At 34.7% G+C, this 23,036-nt stretch overlaps 3 protein-coding genes and 1 non-coding gene across 6 annotated transcripts; 3 read left to right on the top strand and 1 right to left on the bottom strand.

Moving 5' to 3' along the window:
* Positions 1–7,265: 7,265 nt before the first annotated feature.
* On the top strand, positions 7,266–14,139 carry LOC122318754 (condensin-2 complex subunit D3). Of its 3 annotated transcripts, XM_043136366.1 has the most exons (10): positions 7,266–8,918; positions 9,510–10,250; positions 10,701–11,186; positions 11,516–11,607; positions 11,756–11,843; positions 11,952–12,066; positions 12,161–12,284; positions 12,367–12,541; positions 12,842–12,936; positions 13,301–13,440. In XM_043136366.1, exons 1-9 carry the CDS (start codon positions 7,392–7,394, stop codon positions 12,905–12,907), a joined length of 3,414 nt encoding a protein of 1,137 aa, XP_042992300.1. In that variant the 5' UTR covers positions 7,266–7,391; the 3' UTR covers positions 12,908–12,936; positions 13,301–13,440. The 3 variants fall into 3 exon arrangements, with proteins under 3 accessions (XP_042992300.1, XP_042992289.1, XP_042992294.1); XM_043136355.1 differs by lacking the exon at positions 12,842–12,936 and having other exon boundaries at positions 13,301–14,139; XM_043136360.1 differs by lacking the exon at positions 12,842–12,936 and having other exon boundaries at positions 13,294–13,506.
* Positions 14,140–14,374: 235 nt separating this feature from the next.
* On the top strand, positions 14,375–14,570 carry LOC122293536. Its single transcript, XR_006237299.1, has one exon. It is a non-coding gene; the product is annotated as a U2 spliceosomal RNA (small nuclear RNA).
* A 1,571-nt stretch (positions 14,571–16,141) lies between these two features.
* Positions 16,142–18,585, top strand: LOC122318746 (chaperone protein dnaJ 49). Its single transcript, XM_043136343.1, has 2 exons — positions 16,142–17,758; positions 18,133–18,585. The coding sequence occupies exon 1, from the start codon at positions 16,707–16,709 to the stop codon at positions 17,754–17,756; it is 1,050 nt and encodes a 349-aa protein (XP_042992277.1). The 5' UTR covers positions 16,142–16,706; the 3' UTR covers positions 17,757–17,758; positions 18,133–18,585.
* A 2,208-nt stretch (positions 18,586–20,793) lies between these two features.
* Positions 20,794–21,512, bottom strand: LOC122318740. The gene has a single exon (XM_043136332.1). It carries the CDS (start codon positions 21,392–21,394, stop codon positions 21,035–21,037), a length of 360 nt encoding a protein of 119 aa, XP_042992266.1. The 5' UTR covers positions 21,395–21,512; the 3' UTR covers positions 20,794–21,034.
* Positions 21,513–23,036: the final 1,524 nt, after the last annotated feature.

The following is a 23,036-nucleotide window of genomic DNA, read 5'->3' as shown; positions in this document are numbered from 1 at the left end:
ACGAAGCATAAACAATATGATAAAATGATGATGACCACAATGGCAAAGTAAACAAAAAGCACTAAAAGTTGTGTTTCCTAGGTTACCTTTTCTACGTGTGATATATAAAATGCCTACCAAAAAAGAAAGATATATAAAATAAAATTTTTATCTACAGTTACTCTTACTATTCTTTATGCACTTCACTGATACGATTGGTTATGTCATTTTTATAATATAAAATAACTATTTTGACTAATTACATTAATAGAATGCGTAAAAAATATATAATCTCATATTTGTTGGATATATCAATCTCCTCTGCTCCTTGTTCCTTGTTAATCAGAGCTAGAAAGCAAAGCAAAAGCATACATAATTAACTGAGAATATTAATTTAGGTGGAGAGTATTTTTGTATATTGATTCTATTTATCTAGTGTTATTTATGCTAAAAGGGTGTGTTGTTGTGATCATTGTGGGGCCACCAAGAAGGAGAACTTTGCTGTTGGATCCCAATGTGGGCCAACTGAATGAGAAGAAGACCCACCTTTTTCTTCTTTTGTTTTTTTCCGGTTCGGCCTAACCTATCATACCTTGCAATGCACTTCCTTTTTTAATAAAAAAAAGCCTTGCTTTAAGTTAAAGCATGTGAGGTTGAGACCCAACAATTAGGAGTGGTAATTAGAATTAAAGTTTCATAATTTCTTGACCGAATCAGCTCTAATATTATCCCTTCTAATATGAATTAGCACTAATCCTTTGTGACAATCAACTCGACCTCATCAGAACGGTATAAAACATTTTCAAATTAATGTTTCTTTTCGTTTTTTTCTTTGGTGTGAGAGTCATTGATCCGAGGTAATTATTTAGAGGAGGTGAGAAGCTGCTGTATTATCCGCTAATTATCACCTACACAATGCCCTACATACTTGAATAGGTGTTTACGAGATATAAGTTCAAGATTAAATAAAAAAATAAAACCCTTTTATTAGGTTGCAATAGTAAATGTTCGTTCGAATTGTCACAAAATCCTTGGACCATATTTGGTGGAACTCGTGTAAAAGATGTATTAGCTGAGAAATTTTGTTGGGTATAGTAAAAACAGTGAGCTCATGCAAAACATTAAAGGAATTATTGGTTAGATTGTTTTTTTAAGTTTTGTTTTGTTTTTTTCACAGAATTTATCTGCAAGACACCAAAAGTTCTTGGAAAAAAGGACCAAAATTAACATTTTTTCCCACTTTTCTCTTTTATTTGTTGTAAACAAAAATATTGACTGTTCTGTTTGGGTTGGGCTTATCTCTGTGGTATGAAGTATGAACACCATCGAAAATTCTTAAAAAAAAAAAAGTAATGTTACTTACAATAATTTTTACATATTTTCTGTACACTTTACTGATATGATTGGTTATATTAATTTTTTTTAATATACAATTAATCACATCAGTAGAATGCATAAAAGAATATATAAAAGTGATTGTACTTATAATTTTTTTTTTAAAAAAAAATTAGGGCTGATTTAGATAGTGACGTGTTTTGAGAATACTCTATTACTATTAATTATTTTATCCTTACTTTTTACATAATTTTTATTATTATTTAATATTTTATCATTATTTTTTTATTATTTTTTATTACCATTTACATACCACCTCATTTCATTTCATTATCCAAATGAGTTATAGTTTTTGTAGTTGTTGGATCGAAGCCCAGTTGGTCATCCCAACCATCCTACTAATAGACTCTACATAATTTTTTCAGCCCTCTCCTAACCGTTCATACCTCTACGTGACAAATCGAGTCTCACAGCAAAATTGCCTCGCAACGGTTACGAATAATATAGCGCAAAACACCGATTTACAGCATTCACATTGGGTTATCCATCAAATTTCTTATAATTTAGTTATAAATAAAATTCTCTAAAATTTTTCTCTAAATTTTACTTATTTTTTAAAAACTTCATAGATCATATTTCTTATAATTTCTCTATTCTATTAAAATAATATTCTCTATTCTTTTTTTATTATTTTTTTCTCACTTTTATTTACAGACTTAACTACTCAATATTTTTTTTGTTATATTTTGAACTATTACTCTAGTAAATACTTTAAACAAAAATTTAAATTATATTTTTATGGGTATGATAGTATTTTTAAAATTATTTTTTATATATTTTTTAATTATTTTAATTATTTTTAAAATTACTATTTAAAACTATAACAAATATGAGTATGATAGAAATTGTAGATGATTGAAAAAATAATTTATTTTATGTATTGGAATAAAATATTGATAAAAAATAGTTTAGAGAATAAATAGTAATTCTCCAAATATAAAAAATCACTATTTATTCCCTAAATATTTTTTCTAAAATAGAGATCCAGATGTAGGGGTATTTTAATCAAAACCGTATAATAAACCTTAAATTATAGAGAATCTAGTATTTTAGGACACCAAATGTGAATGCTCTTACCCAAAGTTGGTATCATATGCTTTGTCCTCGAACCACCATCAAAACTATCTCATATATTCTCAAGCCACACCATCAATCAAGAGGCGCAAGTTATACATGTAAATGTAGTGTGATTCAACCCCTATCTGCACATGATTGAGAACTTAGTGCTCTTAAAGCATTGGCTATGGTAACCATAATAAGGTTACTCATATCAAGCATTTTTTCACATTTTCAAACACCTACGGGAAGAGAATTGTATTTTGTAGTCAATAATTCTATGGACATTCGTCCCAAAATCGCCCTACAGTCGCCACATCATCAAGCTCTTTTTTAATTAATTTGTTTGTCAAAATCCCTTTTTGCCCCAAAATAAAAAGAGTAGAAAGTAGTTTTTTTAATTTAAAAAAAACGAGCTTAGCCTTGCTTCTACTCTATTCGTTCTGCAACCGAGCTCAGATTCAGTTTTTTTTTTTTCATCGCTGTTCTTAGACAATTTTTTTTTCCAGTTCCAGCAAGTTCTTTCTTGCTATTCATGGGAGTTGCTGCTTTCTGTGGTGGCAAACTTTGTGGATTTTGGTGATTGTCAGTTTTTTTTTTTTTCCTCGATGGTTTCCAAAGTTGCAAAAATCTATTATTGTTCTCGGTAGTTTTTTTTTTTGCATGGTGACTGCGCATATCTAAGTCTGTCAGTAGTTTCTGATGCTAACTAAGTGGTGGTCGACCACTTATGCAATGTTGGGCAGTGGTTTCTTTATTTTTGGGCAGTGGCTCTCTTGGTGCTTTCAGTTGCCGTGAGTCATCTTCTATCGCGGGTCATTGGTTTGCCCCTGTTGGCATTCTCTGAGGGTGGTGATGTGTGAGTCGACAACTTTTTTCTTGATCTCGACAGCTATCGACATTTTGTGGCTATTGGCGTAAGAGGTGTTCTGTTGTGGGTTCACGGCAACTTTGAGGGCTTCCAGCATTGCTACACGAGAGAGGGTTGCGGCTACTAAGGGAAGGGTTGAGATGAGAGACAACTGATAAGAGCTTCGGGCTGCTGAGGAGAAAATGAGTTTAAGGAGAAAATTGAGAGAAGCATCGCTAAGGGATTGGAGGGAGGGGATTATTGGGCCAAAAGAAAAAATTAAACGATGTCGTTTCCTTAAAGAAGGCTACCATATCATCAAGTCATTTCTGCATTGTGACTGCATCCAGCATTTTTGTTTGTGAAATGATGGTGGAGAAGCCTGTAATACTGATGGTTGTGGACGATAATGAGTGTAGCTTCTATGCTCTAGAGTGGAAACTCCACCATTTTTTTCACCCCTAAGGAGAGTCATGCTTCAAAATATTAAGATAAATTATAAATAAAAATAATTAAATCTATCATTTTCTTCTATCTAAAATTTTTGGGATAAGTAAAGACTTCAGATGCCATTAGAATAGAAATCTTGAGTTTGAATTATGATTTTACACTTTTCTTCATTAAATAAACATTCCACGTATTAAGTTTACCTATTAAGGATGAGCTTTGCCCACATGTAAAAGAGAGTTTTAAGATAATTACAAATTATTAAATATACCTCTTCCCATCTTGCATATTTTTTGTTCTATTTTCCTGAGAGTCAGACGACTTTCAAGTTAGACAAAATTTTATTCGTACATTAACTTAGATTGTGAGAATTTATAATTAACCCATCTTGGAGACAAATTTGAAGAACAAAGCAACTACGATCTTTGAAAAAGCAAAGAACATTTGTAGAAATAAATCATTAGCAATCACATGCATATTGTCCTGTAAATCTTACCATCTTTTTTGTTCCCCTATATTGGTTTGGTTCGTCAAAGACCCGTGAAGGTATGAATGATACTCATTCCTAGTATACTTAATTTATATGACTAATCTATACTCTTGGAGTCTTCAATTAAATTCCAGCATGAACACCCATGGAATCATGAAAAACACATTCTCTTAAGCAAAATATTCGAAAAAAAACATTAGGCATAAAGCCTTATTGTTAAGGACGTATTTCATATTACCATCAACAAACTCAATCAATCTACACCAAAAGAAGCGAGAGGCTCAATGTGTTAGGAACACCTTTGATGCCTAATCAGTATTTAGGATGAAGAAGTATACAAGCAGTAGGATTGTGACAATTACCTCGAATCACCAGTCGATGCCAATTATATAGATGCTCACTTGATTGGTAAGAATAGTATAGCTGCATGATGTTCTCCGATGATTTTAGAGGTGTTGAATATTAGACCTTGGATAAGTGTAGAAGGAAACATATCATGGGTGAGTATTTTGGATGCCTATCCTTTTTAGGAAGGCCCGATATTCTCTCAATGGTTACATTATTAATCCACAATTAATAGTGTTCGAATATTTTGTCAATATCTTCATGTGGTTATATGATGCGGTCCCTTATATCTCATTCGATGAGCTTGTGGTATTCCATTTATAGGCCTCCATAAGGTGGATCGGGCGTAGTCTAACTGGGGATGAAGTTGTCCTTCCAATTATTCCGCAAATTCTTATCATACAAGTATAGTGGGAACTTTATTTCTTGTCCTACTTTGAATCAGTTACACATATTTATTTTCTATTTTTTCCATTCATTATCTTCGACGATACCCATTCATGTGCTTGGGGTAACATGTGTTGACTCTACCTCTCTCGTCTCTTCATGTGGCGAGGATCATCGGATTTGTCCGCAACATCTCATACCATGTAATACCTATCACTTTCCTACTAGAAGTCATCCAGCTGTCATTATCTCCCTACTTAACTTCCAATTCTTGATTCGTAGCTTGTTCACTCTGTTGTTTATTGCATTTTCTTTCTTAATAATTATTTATATAAAAAAAAAAAAACTTAATATTTCTTCTCTTACTTTTCTCTGTTGTTGTTGATGGTGCCTAATAACACTTCTCTTTGCTCGTCCTATGGTTAGCGTTCAACACATACTGAGGGGTCTTCTAAGGAACCTGGGACTTCAAGCCAGGATAGTCCTCCCTATTTCGAGGGATACCACCGGTCTATAGCAACTACTCAGATGAACCTAGATGCAGTGAGGAATTCTTACAGTGTTCTCTTTTCGGCTGTCTTGGAAGTGCCCGAAGCTTTTTGCAAAACTGTTGATTTGGAGGGATACATTGAAAAGGTTACATTGTATCCCTCTATATTCTTGAACAGACTATGGCTTACTTTTTGCTATCTCGTTTGGGACATTTTGGATTATTTCGCCTATGCTCCCTCACAACTTCATTCCAACACCTGGAGGATCATTTTGTCATGTTGCATTGTATTGCACTTGGTCTTGGGAGCCGACGACAAGGATTATCCTGACCTGATTGTTGGGGAGTTTTTTTTTTTTTTTTTTTAAGTATGGGATACGGTTCCACGACGTCTATCTATGTAGCTTATTCTCCCTTACTAAATACTAGGTAGCCTGCCTAGAATCCTTTTTTTCTTGTATTAATGACTAGTTTAAAAGTTTTTTTTTTCTTGTGTTTGGTCATAGTTGAGAATTCTTGTTGATGAGATTACTCGTTAGGAGTTTCCCATTCGAGCTGTGTGTAGATTTGTTCCTGACGATAAGGAGTTTTTCTTGAATCTATTTGATTGGGAGCAATACTAGAGGAATTGATATTTTAAACTAATTCATTTCATCATTACAATTTTTTTAAAATTTTCACACAAAATATAATAAACAATTTAATTTTTTCAAATCTCAAAATAATAATAATATTAAAAAATAATATTCTAACAATATTTCATATAACTTTTAACTTTAATCTCAACTCATTATCTAAACAACACCTACAATATTGGCAACGTAATACTCCATGTTATTATAATATGTCACATAATTAAAATTATTCACGTAATCATCAAATTTTTAATTGACATTGTATCTAATGATAAAATGTAAGTATCACAATTCACACCGGAGCAGGTTTGGTAATTCAAAAATCTCAACTCAAATTTAAAATTCTCATCTCATCATTACAATTTTCTCAAATTTTCATACAAAATATAATAAACAATTCAACTTTTTCAAATCCCAATGCAACCTTTTCAAATCTCAAAATAATAATAACACTAAAAACGAATATTTTAAATTTTCATCTCAACTCAAAATTTTCATATCTATCTCCAAACCTCTTAAACGTGGCATTTTCTATCACCCTCAGATCATTCTTTACCTGTATTTTAAAAAAAATTTAAAAGTTGATAATGTCTATTTATCATAAGGAGATAAGAAGTGAGATGAAAGTGTAGTAAGCAACATTTCCTATAATCTTAATTTTGGCAAATTCTTTTAGGTATATCATGAATGCTAAAATTAATAATCATATATTTATTTTCTCTTAGAAGAGATCAATTTGGACCTATATATAGTTATGTCATCTTCATTTATTTATTTCCCAACATTTGTTAAAATTCGAAGAGTAATTTTACAGTCACATAAGGATCTCCCCAAAAAGTAAGTCGAATTGTGCATTTCATTTCATTTTTTTTCTTTTTTGTATACATTTTTTAATCATTATAAACATTTAAAAAAAATAAAAAAATCACAACATTATTTAAAAATACTTTTTTAATCATTAAATAAAAAAAAAAGAGAAATTGGGACACACATTCGGGATACTTTTTGAGTAGAATAAGGTATTGTTTAGATTGAGAGGTGATCTCACTCATCTTATCTCATCATTATAATTTTTTTAAAATTTTACATAAAAAATAATAAATAGTTTAAAATATTAAAATATTAAAATAATAATAATATTTTATTTAACTTTTATATTTAATTTAACATCATCTCCTCTCTCGTCTCAAATTGAAAAGAATCCCTTTAGGCGGGACGACGAAAATTTAAAGCCTTCGGTGTGGAAACATGAAGCTGAGAAAGATTATACAATGAGATCTTCGTGGCGACAAGAGTAAGACCTTCACTGCCACATCTATGGAGGAGTCGACATCCCGGATCATCACGGAGCTCGAAGAGATCCGGTACTTGGACAATCCCACAAATCCACAGTCCCAACCCCAACCGCTGTCCGAACCCGCGCTCTTAGACCTCCAAACCCTCCTTGACCAGACCCTCGATTCCAATGATTCCGAACTCCTGGACCGCCTCTACGACGACCTTGCGTCCAAATCGCTCTCTCCCAACCACCTCGTCCCTCCGATAGCCTCCGCCATGGACTCGGGCCCCATCCATCTGTCCCTCTTGGCCTCCAAGGTCTACCTCTCGCTGCTTCTCTCACCGAATGCCCCTGTTTTCACTCTTTTTGCTCCAATGGCGTTTCTATCTCTCCTTCACTCTATCCGCCGGTCTCTCAAGCGTCGGCCACAGGTCCCACCGCCCGATATCGAGGGGTCCCACGCTGCGGCTAATAGGAAGAGGAAGGGCGGTGGCAAGCGAGGCAAGGGATTGAGGAATACTGCCAGAAATTCGTACACTGACAGGAGTGATAACGAAGAGGGTGAATTCGATGTGAGAGCTTTATTTCCTGTGCTCGAAAGGTTGGAATTGGCAATGGGTTTGATTCACTTGGACCGGTTTCCGGATAGTTTGAAGTCTTTAGTCCAAACCGTGGCCGAGGTTCCAGTAATGGCGGTTGAGATCTGTGATAATTCCGGTGCTTATAACCGACTAAAAGATTTGTGCTCGCGGATCTTGAGTGAAGTTTTAAGGCCGGAGCATGGGGAACCGGCGGATACAGCGGCCGAGGTGTTGAAGTCATTGTCACCGTTAATTCTTCGGCTTAAAACTCAGGCACGGATGTTTGCTTTGGGGTTTATAATGAATCAGATGACGGATTTAGTGAAGCGTCCTGAGGGAGTGAAGAAAGCGGTCGTGAATCTTCCGAGGTATTTGGCACAGAAGGCGCCGGAGAAGTCTGAGCCTCGGGCTCTAGCTGTGGAATCCATAATGGAGATTGTTAAGGTTATGGAATTCAATGATCAAATTGGGTTTGTGAAGTATGTGGTGAAGATGACACAAGGAAAGGCTAACCTTAGGCTGCTGGCGGTTGACCTTATTTTGATGCTTATGATGACTTTGAGGGATCCATTCGGTGTGGATTTGGACATTGAAGTGAAGGATTCATGGGGTTTGAGGTGTATGGAGGCCGTGATCTTACGTTGTTCCGATGTGAATGCTGGAATTCGTGCTCGGGCCTTGTCAAACTTGGCGCAGCTGGTTGGGTTTTTGGCAGGTGACAACAGGAGCCGGGCTGTGTTGAAAGAAGTTATGGGGTTTGGCAATGCGGGTGTGCAAAGGGTGGAAGGTGGTATGAACGATCTTTTGAGGAAAAGGTGTATGGATGAGAAGGCAGCAGTCAGGAAGGCTGCGCTTCTTCTGATTTCCAAGTTGACTGCCCTTCTAGATGGTGCCCTCGATGAAATTGTGCTCAAGACCATGGGCATGTCTTGCTCGGATCCTCTTGTTAGCATAAGGAAAGCGGCGATTTCAGCTCTCTCAGAGGTAAATTTACTGCTTTTGCTTCGTCTACTGTTTTCTCATTCGATGGTTTTTGTTACTTGGTATGATTGGTATATGATTTTTGATTGGTTTGTCACTATTACATAGTTGTGATAGCCTATGCTTTTGGACACTTATCAGCATTCCAACACATATATTAGAGTTGAACTGCCTCAATGTGAGCTTGTTTATTCCTTGTAATAGGCCTCTAGTATCGACCACCCGAAACACAAGTTTCTTATTCAAAAACTATTTTATATCAGTTTCTTGTAACTGTGTTGATAGCGATGATTCTTTTGACCATCTCTATTACATATGGATGGATGTTATTATGGCCTCACTATATGCATTGTGAACTTACGAGGCTAAAATTTGGGCTTTCATGCCTTCAGTGGGCTTTCATTATGGGTTTTCTAATAGCGTGAAATAATATTTTCTGATTTTTTTTCCAGGAATTAATTGGGATATTGTCCTGACACCCGGTGCCAACAAAATGAAAATATATATTTTTCTTCACGTTTTATTTGCATCTGCTTGTATATGTCCTCACTCCTATATTTCGAATTTATGGTGAAATCTGCACTGACTTCGTAGGCTTTCAGAAGATTCTCGGATGGAAGTGTGACTAGTGAGTGGCTTCATTCGGTTCCACGTTTAATAACTGATAATGAATCTAGCATTCAAGAAGAGTGTGAGAACTTGTTTCTAGAATTGGTACTTGACCGAATATCTAGAGCTGGATCAACTAGTTCTCCCCAAAAGGGATCCCTTTTCTGTGATCCAAGCCTCGAAACAAAAGGTTTAGAACAGGAACTGGAGTGGTTGTTCCCTGGAGTTTTGGGTCTCTTGAGAGAGATTTGCAATGGAGAGGTGACACCTTGGGTGAAGAAAATTTGTGCAAGCTTGGGTAAGAAGAAACGGCTTAAGCACAAGATTGTTATTGCACTTCAGAATATTATTAGGGCATCTGAGTCTCTCTGGTTAAGGGAATCTATGCCGATAGAGAAGTGGACAGCACCACCGGGTGCTTGGCTTCTTCTATCTGAGGTATCAGCATACCTTTCAAAAGCAGTGGACTGGGAGTTCCTCCACCATCATTGGCAGCTCCTTGACAAGCATGGACCAAGAGGCGGGATTAAAAGTCCCCATACACAAGGAGATGCAGATGAAGAGGAAGAGAGCATGAAATCCAATTCTGTTGCTTGGGCTGGGGATCGTGTTTTCCTTTTGCAAACAATCTCTAATGTTTCTGTGGAGCTGCCTACAGAACCTGCCGCAGATTTGGCTCATAACTTGCTTAAACGAATTGAAGTGTTCAACATGCATTCAACCGAGGTATCTCTTACTTGATATGAGTGTGTTTAATTGCAGTGAGGATTCTTTTGTTTTCTTGTCAAATGCTCTATAGGGCTATAAGTTGGCCATTTTTACAGCTTGATGGTAAAAGTACTCCCATGAATATACCCATCTCACCCTGGTCATGCTCGATATATTTTATGGAACATCAGGTGTCGATCATATGTTTTAGCTCATATGTCGCTCTGGTGGATTGAAGGACATACCCTTGCTATATTTTGCTCATACATTTTTCTAACCAATGTGGGCTATGCCCATCTTTATATCGATAAAATAACTTATTACCTATAAAAAAAAAAAAAAACATTTTTCTAACCAATGTCTCTTTTCTGGCTGTATTTTGGGTTACAGGAAGACCATAGTTTTTTCCTATATTGCTCGATTGTCTTGAACCCTGTATGTATAATTAATTGGCATATGTGATGGCAGATTAATGCTCATGTAAAAGCACTTAGGACATTGTGTAAGCAGAAGGCTTCAAGTCCTGAGGAGGCTGATACACTTGTTATGAAATGGGTACACCAGCTTCTCTTGAAGGCTTCACAGATTTTAGAAAAGTACATTTTGGAGGTTTCAGAAGTGACCAAGCACAGCAGCTTCTTTACACCACCCAGTAGAAAAGGCAAGAGAGCAGCAGTCATGTCCAGGTTACTCTCAGAAGCAGTCACGGCCGTTTATACTATTGGATCTATGGTTATTGTTTGTCCGACTGCTGATATGAGCACCATTACTCCTCTATTGCACACCATAATAACTTCAGGCAATTCCAATCCAAAATTGAATAAATTGCCAGGCCCTGCAGTTTCACTTGAGCAAGCTGCACCTTCTTTATACATTCAAGCTTGGTTGACAATGGGGAAGATTTGCCTTGCAGATGGGAAACTTGCTAAGGATTATATTCCTCTTTTTGTGCAAGTATGGTAATTGAGTTAGCACCACTGCTTTCCCAAGTCTTAAAATGATTTTTCTTAAAAACATGTCAACATTTTTCTGTGACAAAATCCTCCAGATTTCCAAGAACATTATTACATGAGTTTTATCCTGTTTGCCAATAATCTTAATGATAGGATCGTCTCTGTATTTGGTGCAAAAACTTCAAAAGGTTCAATTGTCGTGTGTCTGTACATAGATCCTGTTCCAGTGTTTTATTATCTCCTGCAGCATGCACTTATTCCTCCCCAAAGTATATATTGATTCTGAATAACAACTGAAGCTGAAATTTCATGTTGCATTTCTTACTCCAGAAGCTTGAAAAGAGTGAGTGTGCTGCCCTTCGCAACAATCTTGTAGTGATGATGGCAGATTTTTGCATTCGGTATACCGCTCTAGTTGATTGGTAAGACCTGTAAAAGATCATCGTAAATGATATGCATATGAAGAATTTCCAATAGTTAAACTAAATATTGAGAGGAGATAGAAGGAGCGAATTTGGTTAATCTTTTTCTTATCCTAAGTTTCTAATGAATTGTCTTGAAAGTCAACAGTTATATAGCAAAGATCACAAAGTGTCTCTGTGACCCATGTGAACTGGTGAGAAGGCAGACATTTATATTGCTCTCAAGATTATTGCAGGTACAGTTTTGTTTTGGTATTTTGTCATCTGGATGTTATTTGTATGTTCCCATTTCAATACTTAGTAACCCTGGAGAATATTGACTTGATTCCGATTCCCATCCTCAGAGGGACTATGTGAAGTGGAGAGGAGTGTTATTCTTGCGATTTCTTTTGTCACTCGTTGATGAATCAGAAAAGATCAGACAACTTGCTGACTACCTTTTTGGGAGTATTTTAAAAGGTGGCAGGGTTCTCACAGTAATTATATTTGCAGTCATTGAAGCTGGTAATGCTTTTGTTGTTGGCATTGACTTGAATTTATAACGTGCTTGCAGTCAAGGCACCTCTTCTAGCTTACAACAGTTTCGTGGAAGCCATTTTCATTCTGAATGACTACCATGCTCATAATGGACATAGTGGTTCTAAGGGTTCACAAGAGAGCCGACTTTTCTCCATCAGGTGGATATATCCTATATTCAGCAAAAATAGAAATTGTTCTGCAATCGAGATGCTGTACGTAACTAGTATACATTGTTTACAGGGGTAATGATGAGAATTCGAGATCTAAAAGAATGCACATTTATATTTCTCTGCTGAAACAAATGGCTCCAGAGCACCTTTTAGCTACATTTGCAAAGTTATGTGCAGAGATTCTTGCTGCAGCATCTGATGGCATGCTCAACATAGAAGAAGCTACCGGCCAGTCTGTTCTGCAGGTAGTGATCTCAAATATTTAAAAATACTTTCCGTATGTGTGTTGCGTGAGTTTATCCATGTTCTTATCATGGAATATGGTACCTGGATGACTGCAAGCCTGCCATATATGATGTGCTTCCGTATTAAAGAAATATTGAATAACTTGATATTATTGCTCGCACATCTTTACGTTTACAGTCAGTATTACACACAAGATGTACAACATAATTACAGAAATAAAACAGGATAGGATGACCATTAATGGGTCAACTCCATGAATCATGGAGGCTTGATATTCAGCTGAATATCATGTTGTGCAGATATGGCTTGATCCTTGGATGCTCTGTCATGATTTTTGGAGGATGTCTTGGCTTGGTCTTCGGTGACATTGATGTTATCGTCATTACTTAGAGAGGTTTGTTAATAGCAAGTTCGTAATTAGCCAACCAAAGGGATTCAGTTCCTTTTCAATCATGAAAGCTTGATAAATATTAACATAGAGGTTCACTGCCATCAACTTTCAGTGAATTTGTAGATCTGAAATTCTTCTTGCTTGTCCAAAAATTAGAGACAACAACTTTCATTTTGACTATCTTTAAAAATTAAAAAAAGAAAAGAAAAGAATTTTCTAGTAAGGGATATATCCAGATTTTTTTTTTTGGGTGGGGGGGGGGGGGTGGTTGTTGGTGTTTGGTTGGGAGATCCTAGCTAATTATCAAGGTCTCAGTGTTTATTAATCAAGTTTTAATTTTAAACCTGCATTTTAATGGAGGGAGCAGGATGCTTTCCGAATTCTCGCCTGCAAAGAAATCCGAATTCCATCCAACCGTGGAGCATCATCTGACCCAGCAGACATTGATGAAGAAGGCGCAGATGGTGCCCCTGCCACTGCTGCTAGAGGAAGGGCTATAAATCAAGCAGTCAGAAAGGGCCTTATCCAAAATACAATTCCCATCTTTATAGAGCTGAAACGTCTATTAGAAAGCAAGAACAGTCCCCTCGTGGGCTCTCTCATGGAATGCCTCAGAATCCTTCTCAAGGACTACAAGAATGAGATTGATGAAATATTGGTTGCTGATCAGCAACTTCAAAAAGAACTCATTTATGACATGCAAAAGTATGATGCAGCAAAGACCAAATCTACAGCTGCTGAGGCAGTTGCCAAGATGCAAAAATCAAGTAGCTATCAGTCACCTGATGTTTCCAAGGCTGCGAGTAGAAAACATGCCCAGGATAAGCTGAAAAATGATTCAAAACTGGCCTCAGCAATGGCAGATGCAGCAGCTATGGCCACAGCTCGTTCTGTGCTAAGTGAAGTGAACAAGGGAGCATCCACACCGCCACTTAGTTCCTTAAGCGTGCCTAAGCTCAAGTCTTGTAACGCCAGGAGCACTTCACAATGCGATCGTCCTTTAGATGTATTAGAATCTTTGAGGAAAAGACAATCTTTTGATTCTGATGAAGAAAACTGATGCCTCTAATAACACAATTTCCCATCAAGAAGCCAATGTATAAGCTCAAAGATAAGGGCTATTCGTTTCTCATTTCTACTTCAATGTAAACGTTCACATTCAACTTTCTTTTTCGAGATAGAACATTCCAACATTTTTGTAGAACATGTAACACTTTGTTCGATCTTTAAAAGTTTGTTCGATCAGAAAAGAATTGACATTATTTGACGGGAAACCTTGCCCGCCACAAATGCCGACGCAGTCTCGCAGACCCCATGAATGGCTTGCCACTTAGACGTTTTACGATAAATCTCCAGTTTTTGTTAATCCCACACGGATTAAGTGAGAGACTAAGGAGCCAGAGGCGATCTACAAAAGGAGAACCAACATATATGGCAAAGCATACCTTTCTCGGCCTTTTGGCTAAGATCAAGTGTAGTATCTGTTCTTATCAGTTTAATATCTGATACGTGGTCCAATGGGCCACACGATATTAAATTAATTTTTTGAGGGGGAAGGTCCGCTACAGCAGCTTGCTGCTGGGGCCTTCGAGCGTCGCCCATGCGCTGCACTACTGCACGGGCCCGGCGCACCCCTCCCAATCCAAGTTTATAAATTTTAGATCTTGCTTTAAATGAACTCAGATCCTTTATCCTCCATTATTTAGTTGGGTTAGAATAATCCGAGCTTCTTGTAATCTTCTACTTTCCTACGTTTCCGTCGAGGTGGGACTTTGTCCCTATAAAGGACTCTCGGTTTTCCCAACAACTGAACAAAGTAATCAAAATGAATCTATCATAAAAAATAACTTGTTTCAAAAGCTAAACCGAAAAAACAAATTGTTAGATTTAATTATTTAAATTATATTTTATTGCACTCTTTTTAATTATATAAAAGCAAAAAGGAAAATATTTTTTTATAAGTAAAAGCATAGAGAAAAATATATTGCTAATATCATGCATCTTACTTTTGTTTAACTAGCATATCATGCTTGTTGCTTAAGCTATTTGAATATCATCATTAACATATTTATATAAATTATATAAAAAAAAACTATTAGTTAAAGGATTACCGCTTAGATATAATCCTATGGTAAGTAAGTCTCTTGTATTTTTTTTTTGTAAAAAAATAAGATCTATCATTAAAAAATAGATTTTTTTAAATGAATCTCGAATTAAAATATACCAAAATTTTTTAAAGATAGTGTGCGGAACTTGTATACTTTAAAGACTATATAAATAATTTTCCTTGTTAAAATTTAAGGATACAATTATGAGCTTGTAAAAATATATTTTGTTAAAATCAACTTATGAAGAAAGCTTAAATTTGTTTGTATAAACATAAATTATATTGATAAGCCCGAGTCCAACTCGTATTTGACTCAAAATTAAATAACTGAATTTAACCAATTACTACTCATTTGAAATCAACTCTATTTATCCCTCTAATCACGTTAATACAATAAAAATGAGATGGAAACCTAGCCAATAACATTAATATTATTGTATAATCGGTCTGGTCCAATTCGGTTTAAGAGAGATTACTGATCGAAAAATTTGATCTAACATTTTTACCAGACTAGATTATTAGTTATTAGTCTAGTCGATTTATTCGGTCTATGAACATTATTTTCTTCTTTTTATTTTTTATTTTTTTACAATAAAGTTAATATAAAAAAATTAATTAAATTAAGAAAATTAAAATTAAACCTTCTCTTTAATATTTTATATATAGTTAATAATTATTAAATAATTTTATTATATACATGATCATTAGTGATTCTTTAGATAAAAATTAAATAATTAATTTATATAATTACTATATAAAATAATATATTATATATATACACATTGGGTGGTCTCATTTGATCCAGTCAAAATAATCATATCTCAAACCGGTTAATAAGATTATTGATCTAATCCAATCGGTTTTTTCGATCCAAACTGATAGTCTTAGGTCTCATTTGGTTATGTAGTTCAGAAGAGATGAGATAAAATATTTTAAATAGTATTGAATAAAATATTATTATAATATAAATTTTTAATATTAATTTTATATTAAAATTTGAAAAAATTAAATTATTTATTATATTTTATATAAAAATTTAAAAAAATTATAATAATTAGATAAAATAGGATTAAATTGTATGATTTTTTATGGGCCAATAACTCCAAATCATATAGTCTCGGAGCTTGGCCGATACGACGTTTTCGTTCATGTTTGGAAAGCCGATACCAAAGTAACGAGCAAACTTTGCGTCGGCGTAGACGGCCTGGGCACTGACCCTCAGGTTTCGATCCCTGTCCCAAGCAAGTCTATACTATCTCTCCGGTACTGTTCAACCTCTCAGATCCGGTATATTTAACTCTAGTCTTGCATTTCCTTATATCTACTAGGTGATCTCTAAATCAAGGCCTAGGATTTCAAAAAACCTAGAACTTATTTCTGTTGAGAGCTCTAAGTCTTGAGATTCACTTGATTGGAATCCTGATCTCGGGATTGTGATTTTTGGGAGTGGGAATTGTATTTTTCTATTTTTTGGGTGGGTTATCAATTTTGTTGCTTGGAATTTTTGGAGTTGGATTTAATTGGATTTGTTGAACCGGAATTACCGATTTTGAGATTCATTTTCTTGGGAATTGGGATTGTGAATTTTGGTGTTGGGAAGTTTTGGGATTCAGTTCTGGCGATTTTGGTCGACTCAGTTTGTTGGTTTTGAAGTTCATATTTGATAATGGATGGTAATAAGGATGAAGCGTTAAGATGTGTTCGCATTGCGGAAGAAGCAATTGCCTCCGGTAATAAAGAGCGTGCCTTGAAATTTATTAAAATTGCCCAACGCCTAGACCATAATTTGCAAGCCGATGAACTTGTGGCTGCATGTGAGAAACTTGATTCGAAGTCTTCTGTTTCTTCAATCAACGGAGAATTTGTCAGTGGGAGTAAGAATGAACCTGGTCCATTAAAGTCTGGTGGTGGATTAAATGGAGAGCGTAATTGCACTGAAGAACACGTCAAATTGGTCAGGCAGATTAAGAGGAATAAGGATTATTACGACATTCTTGGAGTTGAAAAGAATTGTTCAGTTGAGGAAATAAGGAGGGCATATAGAAAATTGTCGCTGAAAGTTCATCCTGATAAGAATAAAGCTCCAGGTTCAGAAGAGGCATTTAAGAAAGTAAGCAAGGCCTTCAAGTGTTTAAGTGATGATGATTCCAGGAGACAGTATGATCAAACAGGTTTGGTGGAGGAATTTGAGCACAACCAACAGCACAATGTTAGGCGGAGGAGGAGGAGAACAGGGAATGACATATTTGATGATGATATTGATGCTGATGAGATATTCAGGGCCTTTTTTGGTCAAGGAGACATGTTTCGAGCAAGCCGTGTTTATAGGACCAGGGGGATGAACAATCATCAGAGGGAGGATGTTCATAGAGGACCTAGTTTTATAGTACTTCTTCAATTATTACCGTTTCTGATAATTTTCTTGCTGGCTTATCTGCCCTTCTCAGAGCCCGACTATTCTTTGCATAAGAATCACTCCTACCAAATTCCTAAGATGACTGAGAATTATGGAGTGGAGTTTTATGTTAAATCATCGGTGTTTGAAAAGAATTATCCTCTTGGAAGTCAGGTTCGAGCCAACATCGAGGACAATGTGATCAAGGATTACAAAAATATGCTTTGGCGCTACTGTCACATAGAGCTCCAGAGGCGTCAATGGAATAAGAATCTGCCAACTCCTCACTGCGATAAGCTGCATAACTTAGGATTTACATGAAGGTAAACTGAAGTGCTCTCTTTGCTAGATGGCCAATAGCTATATATTACCATGTTTTTCTTGGTTATTATTTTTTATATGGTGTTATTTATGCATATCTTGGTTGAGGTAAATTTTGGTGATTATTTTTTATATGGTATTAGTTATGCATATCTCAGTTGAGTTAAATTCTGGTGACATTTCCTTAACATGATTATCTTATGAATCCTGGAACGTGAGAGGCTCTGGGGAGCTGAAGAAAATTAGAATGATAGTGTAACAATATCATATTACCTCCATAAATATTGGATTGCCTGTGTGCTTCTGCAAGTCAATTTCTTTGCTTGTAGCTATGAGTTCAGAAACACCAATTGAAATTGCAATTTCTCTTTCTCAGCTTATCAGGGTATATGCCTAGAATATGAGAGATCTTCTATAATAGTATGATGAATAATAGCTGGTGGATGAGGTTAAGTTTGGGATTGAGTTCAGCGGACGTGACTGAGATTTCCCTCTTCATTTCAAAACAGACTGTCGATGGCCTGGTTTGCAATTTGCATGGTGGTCTGTGATTGATGGGATCTTCAACATCCCTAAGCCTGCAGTGAAACTCTGCTTTTTGGGTAGTATGATGCGGTTGTATAATGTGAGAATTGCAGATTCTTAGCAGCCTGGGAAAAGATCTAAAGAATGATGGAAGTTGAAAATTTGTTTTAATGTTGGCAAGTTTCTTCTTGTATTTCCCAGCCCCTCATGGTATCAAATATTTTTTGTTGGAGGGTAATGATATTCATCTTATTAACCATTATAGCGTCAAATGATTGAAAGATTATTTAATCTTTTTTATTTATCTGATGATTATATGATGTGACACTAGGATATGATGAAATAATAATAGTTAAATAGATGATAAATTGAATTTTTCTTCGTAGTTGCATAGCTTAAAACGCGCTACCCCTACAAAGCGTACAGAGGTTTCGGGTGCGTATTTGATATCTCAAGTTTCTCTTGCTCTTTGGACGTAGATTTGGGTAAGAGAGGGAGAGAGGGACAATGTATGTTCAATTTCATTTAATGTTATGCATGTAGATCTCCCAGACATTAATATATAATTGAAAAATACAGCAAAGATCATGTTATGTCTATTAATGTAGAAGCAAGAACGTGCCTACATCACTCTTAGCCTCGTTTGTTTTTTCACGAGATATGATGAAATTGATTGAGATAAAAGTTAAAATTTGAATAAAATATTATTAGAATATATATTTTTTAATATTAATTTTGTTTTAGATTTGAAAAAATTAAATTATTTATTATATTTTATATAAAAATTTAAAAAAGTTATAATGATGAGATGAGATGGAGAACACTTTTTAAATTTAAACCAGCTCTGAATCTTACAAAATACCTTGAAATAAATCTTATTTAACCGGTCTCAATTAAACACTCAGTGTTTGATATTATTTAATTGAATCAGAAATCACCTTCATTTTATCTGAAATAAATAGTGTTCACTTGATGGGAAATATAAGGTATTCTAGTCACTATATTTTAGAAGTGATTAGGGGATCATTATTTTAAGACAAGTTGTCTGAATGGGATCTCTGCAGAAGATAGCTAGCATCCTCTGCCTCGTGAAGTGACAAACTAAAAGATGTCAAAGTTGGCATTTGCTGACTCAAATTCCAGCATCTAATGAACCTAACCCACTTCCCACGATGACCTGATCTATGATCTCAACCAAATTTGTTAGGAGAAAATGCTCCCCCTTCACGTGTTTGGCATCCGAATAAGGTCAAAGGAGATAATAGGTAACGACAGCTATACAACTATTTTATAATATTAACAAAAATTATATAAAATGTAACAAAATATTTTAATCATAAATAAATTTCAAAAAAAATAATTTTTTTGATGAAATACATTAAATTATAAAATTATTTTTATTATAAAATAGATATAATATATTTTATAAATCTATACTAATTTATATATTTATTCTTGTAAAATCTCTTTATAGCTATACAACTCTGAAAATGAAAAGATCAATGATCAAGAAAAATTTAACATTTTCATTAATATATTATAAAAGAGTTGTAATATAATTAATGCTTAATGCTACTATGCCGCTTGGGCAATACCGTTTAAGTATAATGCCCAGTAAATTTATTTATTTATGTATTTATTGATTAAGACAGTAATTTTAAATATATTAATATTTTTTATTTTTTAAAAATATTTAAATATATTATAAAAGTGTAAAAATAAAATTTAAAATAAAAAGAAGAAGAAGAAGGTCTGACACCCCCACCCAGCTCATACTCTGGGAAGCAATAGCCCGACTCATAATTAATTAAAAGAATATTCTTTCAATAGTAGGAGATCAGCAGTGATTTTATATCATTAGTAGAGTTTATTAAAAATAAATAAAAGATAACTTTTTGGTCTCGTTTGAATTTTAAAATCTTTTCTAATCTCCTATCCTCATTATAATTTTTTAAAATTTTTATATAAAATATAATAAATAATTTAATATTTTTAAATTTTAATTTAATTTTGTAAAAGTTAAAATAATAACAATACTTTATTTAATTTATATAAAATTATCAAATTTCATCTCCAAAATTTAAATCTCATCTAAAAGGTAAAACAAAGTATTTTTAAATAAACAAAGAAAATTTTTTATTTTAAAATAATGTTAGTCACAAGTCTAAAATTGTAGGGTCTAGATTCGCAATTTATTTTATTTAAAAGTTTATTATCTTCAATTAATTTAATAGATTTCAAAATAATTTAAATCGGCATGCATTTCTCAAACAAGACGGCATGCCGAACAGAGCCAAGAAAAGCCACGAAAAGAACCCCAACAAACGACAAAAAGTAATGAGAGAGAAGGGGACAAGAGGGAGACACAGCCACCAGAGACACCCGCGCCCCCAGGCCCCTACCGCTGACCCCCAGATGTCATTTCACATTCAGCCCTGCAACAATTAACTTTCGAACGCCTCCTCGAAAAGGCGATAATGTCCTCCACTCATCATTATATATTAGATTAAAATTAAAATTAAAAACAATACTGCATTTAAACAGGTGCATTCAGGGTAATTACAGTATCACAAATCAAAGCTCTCAAACTCCACTATAGTCAAATGACCGCAATACCATCGAACACGAATTAACTCTACGTACGTAAAGTACTGTATCAATACCACCAATGTACAGAAGTCAAAAACCAAAAGCCAAGGAGAGAGATCAAATAAGCTTCGAAAAAACCCAGATCCACACAAACGTACGTGTTGCTATTCACCGGAATCATCGCCACCACCGAAGATCGATACGCGATTGTAGAGGAGGAACAAAATGATGATCAGAACAAGTGCGACTCCCACCGGAGAGCCGCTAACCCTGTGGATGGTGTCGGGCTCTCCGGTCGAGAACATGCTAGAGATGAAAGAGCCACGCTCGGAGGAGAGGAACTGGATGGTGAGGAGGAGGAAGATTGGGAGGAGCAGAAGTCCCACAGGGCTCAGTAGCTCGGCAATGGCAGCTGTGATGGCCTCACCTTGGTCACCAACGAGGGACGGCACCACAAGCACAAGAGCCACCACCACGGCCAGTAAGACGCCGTGGGGTGCACCGCCTTGTCTCTCTTCAATCATTCTGTGAGCGGGAGGTTTCGTGAGTTTAGGAAGTGTGTTTTTGGGCTTTCCTGCTGTGTATTTTTTATAACGGGAGGGAATGAGGTGCGTGAGTGATTCGTCTTGTCCTTTTAAAATCAGACGCGTACATTTAATAAAGGTCGATGTTTCTTATTATTAAGTACAATAAATTCTCGAGAAAAAAGATGTATCCTTTATCTCGTGTGTTGAAAAGAGCATACACCATATTTGATGCTCTCCAGCGGTAACTTGATCCTGAAATTTCATTAAAAAGAAGTCACGAGGCAATTAAACGCTCATTGTTTCCACGTATCAAACTGTGGGTATGTGCATGTTGAAGATTTTGATGCTTCTAGAGGCAATTTTATAAAAAAAACTCATAGTTTGAATTCAGAATATATCATTTTTTTAAAATAATAATGGTAGTGGTATTGGGAATTAGTTAAAAATTTAAATAGAAAGAGTTCTTTTATTATGGAGTGGCTCCATAGTCACACATGGAAACTGGGATCTTGCCAAATGTCAAGGTTTTTTCTTTAGGTTTTTTAATACAATATTTAAAAAAAAAAAATCATAACATTATTAAAACACACTACTTTAATTGTAAAAAAAAATTACAGTTGTCAGGTTCTCCAATCAGGATTCCATTTGTGAGACTAGCATTTCTCTTTATTACGAGTAGTGCTACTCGTACCGAAAAAATGGATACCGAATGATCGAGCAATAGTATAAAAATTTTTTTTTTTAATTATTTTCCTTTAAATAATTTTTAAATTATTTTAAATATTAAAAAAATTACAAACTTATTAAACAATATTTGTTTAACAATTAAGTAAAAAGTTTATAAAATAAAATTAAGTAAAAAAACTCTATAGGTAAATGCGGTGAGAGTAGTGTTTCTCTTTTATTATTGTTATTATTATTATTATTGCTTTCCTTAAAAGCATATACGTGTTCGAGTGGAACAATTATTTATTGCTTTCTCATTTAAGGGAGTATTTACATTAGACTACCCTTACAAGGTCCTCGATCAGTACTGTTATTTCATATTTGTTGATTATTATTTAGTTTTGTTTGTTTTTATAAATAAAATAAGATTAAAAGTTGAATAAAATATTATTAAAAATATTATTTATTTATTTTATTTTGTATAAAAATTTAAAAAATTATAATAATTAAATAAAATGAAATAAAAAAAAATAAATGGAGAGGAATTGTGAAAATCAAGAGTCCTCAAATCACATACATTAAAGGAATTAATCTTTCGGTGTTAGAAAAAGAAAAGAAGCGTCGGAGTCGAGGAATGCGCACTCGAATCAAGGTAGAAAGCAGAAGAAAGTGAAAGTGGAAGGTGGAAATACCAAGACGAGTTGTGATTTTCTATGAGCTGGAGTTGAATTATATAAGCTAGCCAACCTTTGGAGGAAGATGTTTGAGTCTCATGCTGAGCATAAACACAAGTAATTATAATTATGAAACTCTAGATCTAAGCGCTACTTTAAACTTATATATACAGCATGCATGCATGCATGGCACATTGAGAAATGGAGATCGAATTTCTTATATATATATATGTATGGCTGTTAGTCAACAAATCAAATAACTTATATTTTTTACTCACAACTCTTAACGTACTGTTTGG

Source organism: Carya illinoinensis, chromosome 1 (assembly GCF_018687715.1).
Source record: "Carya illinoinensis cultivar Pawnee chromosome 1, C.illinoinensisPawnee_v1, whole genome shotgun sequence".
NCBI lineage: Eukaryota > Viridiplantae > Streptophyta > Magnoliopsida > Fagales > Juglandaceae > Carya > Carya illinoinensis.
The sequence above is the reverse complement of the archived record's forward strand: the minus strand, read 5'-3'. Positions and strand labels throughout refer to the sequence as shown.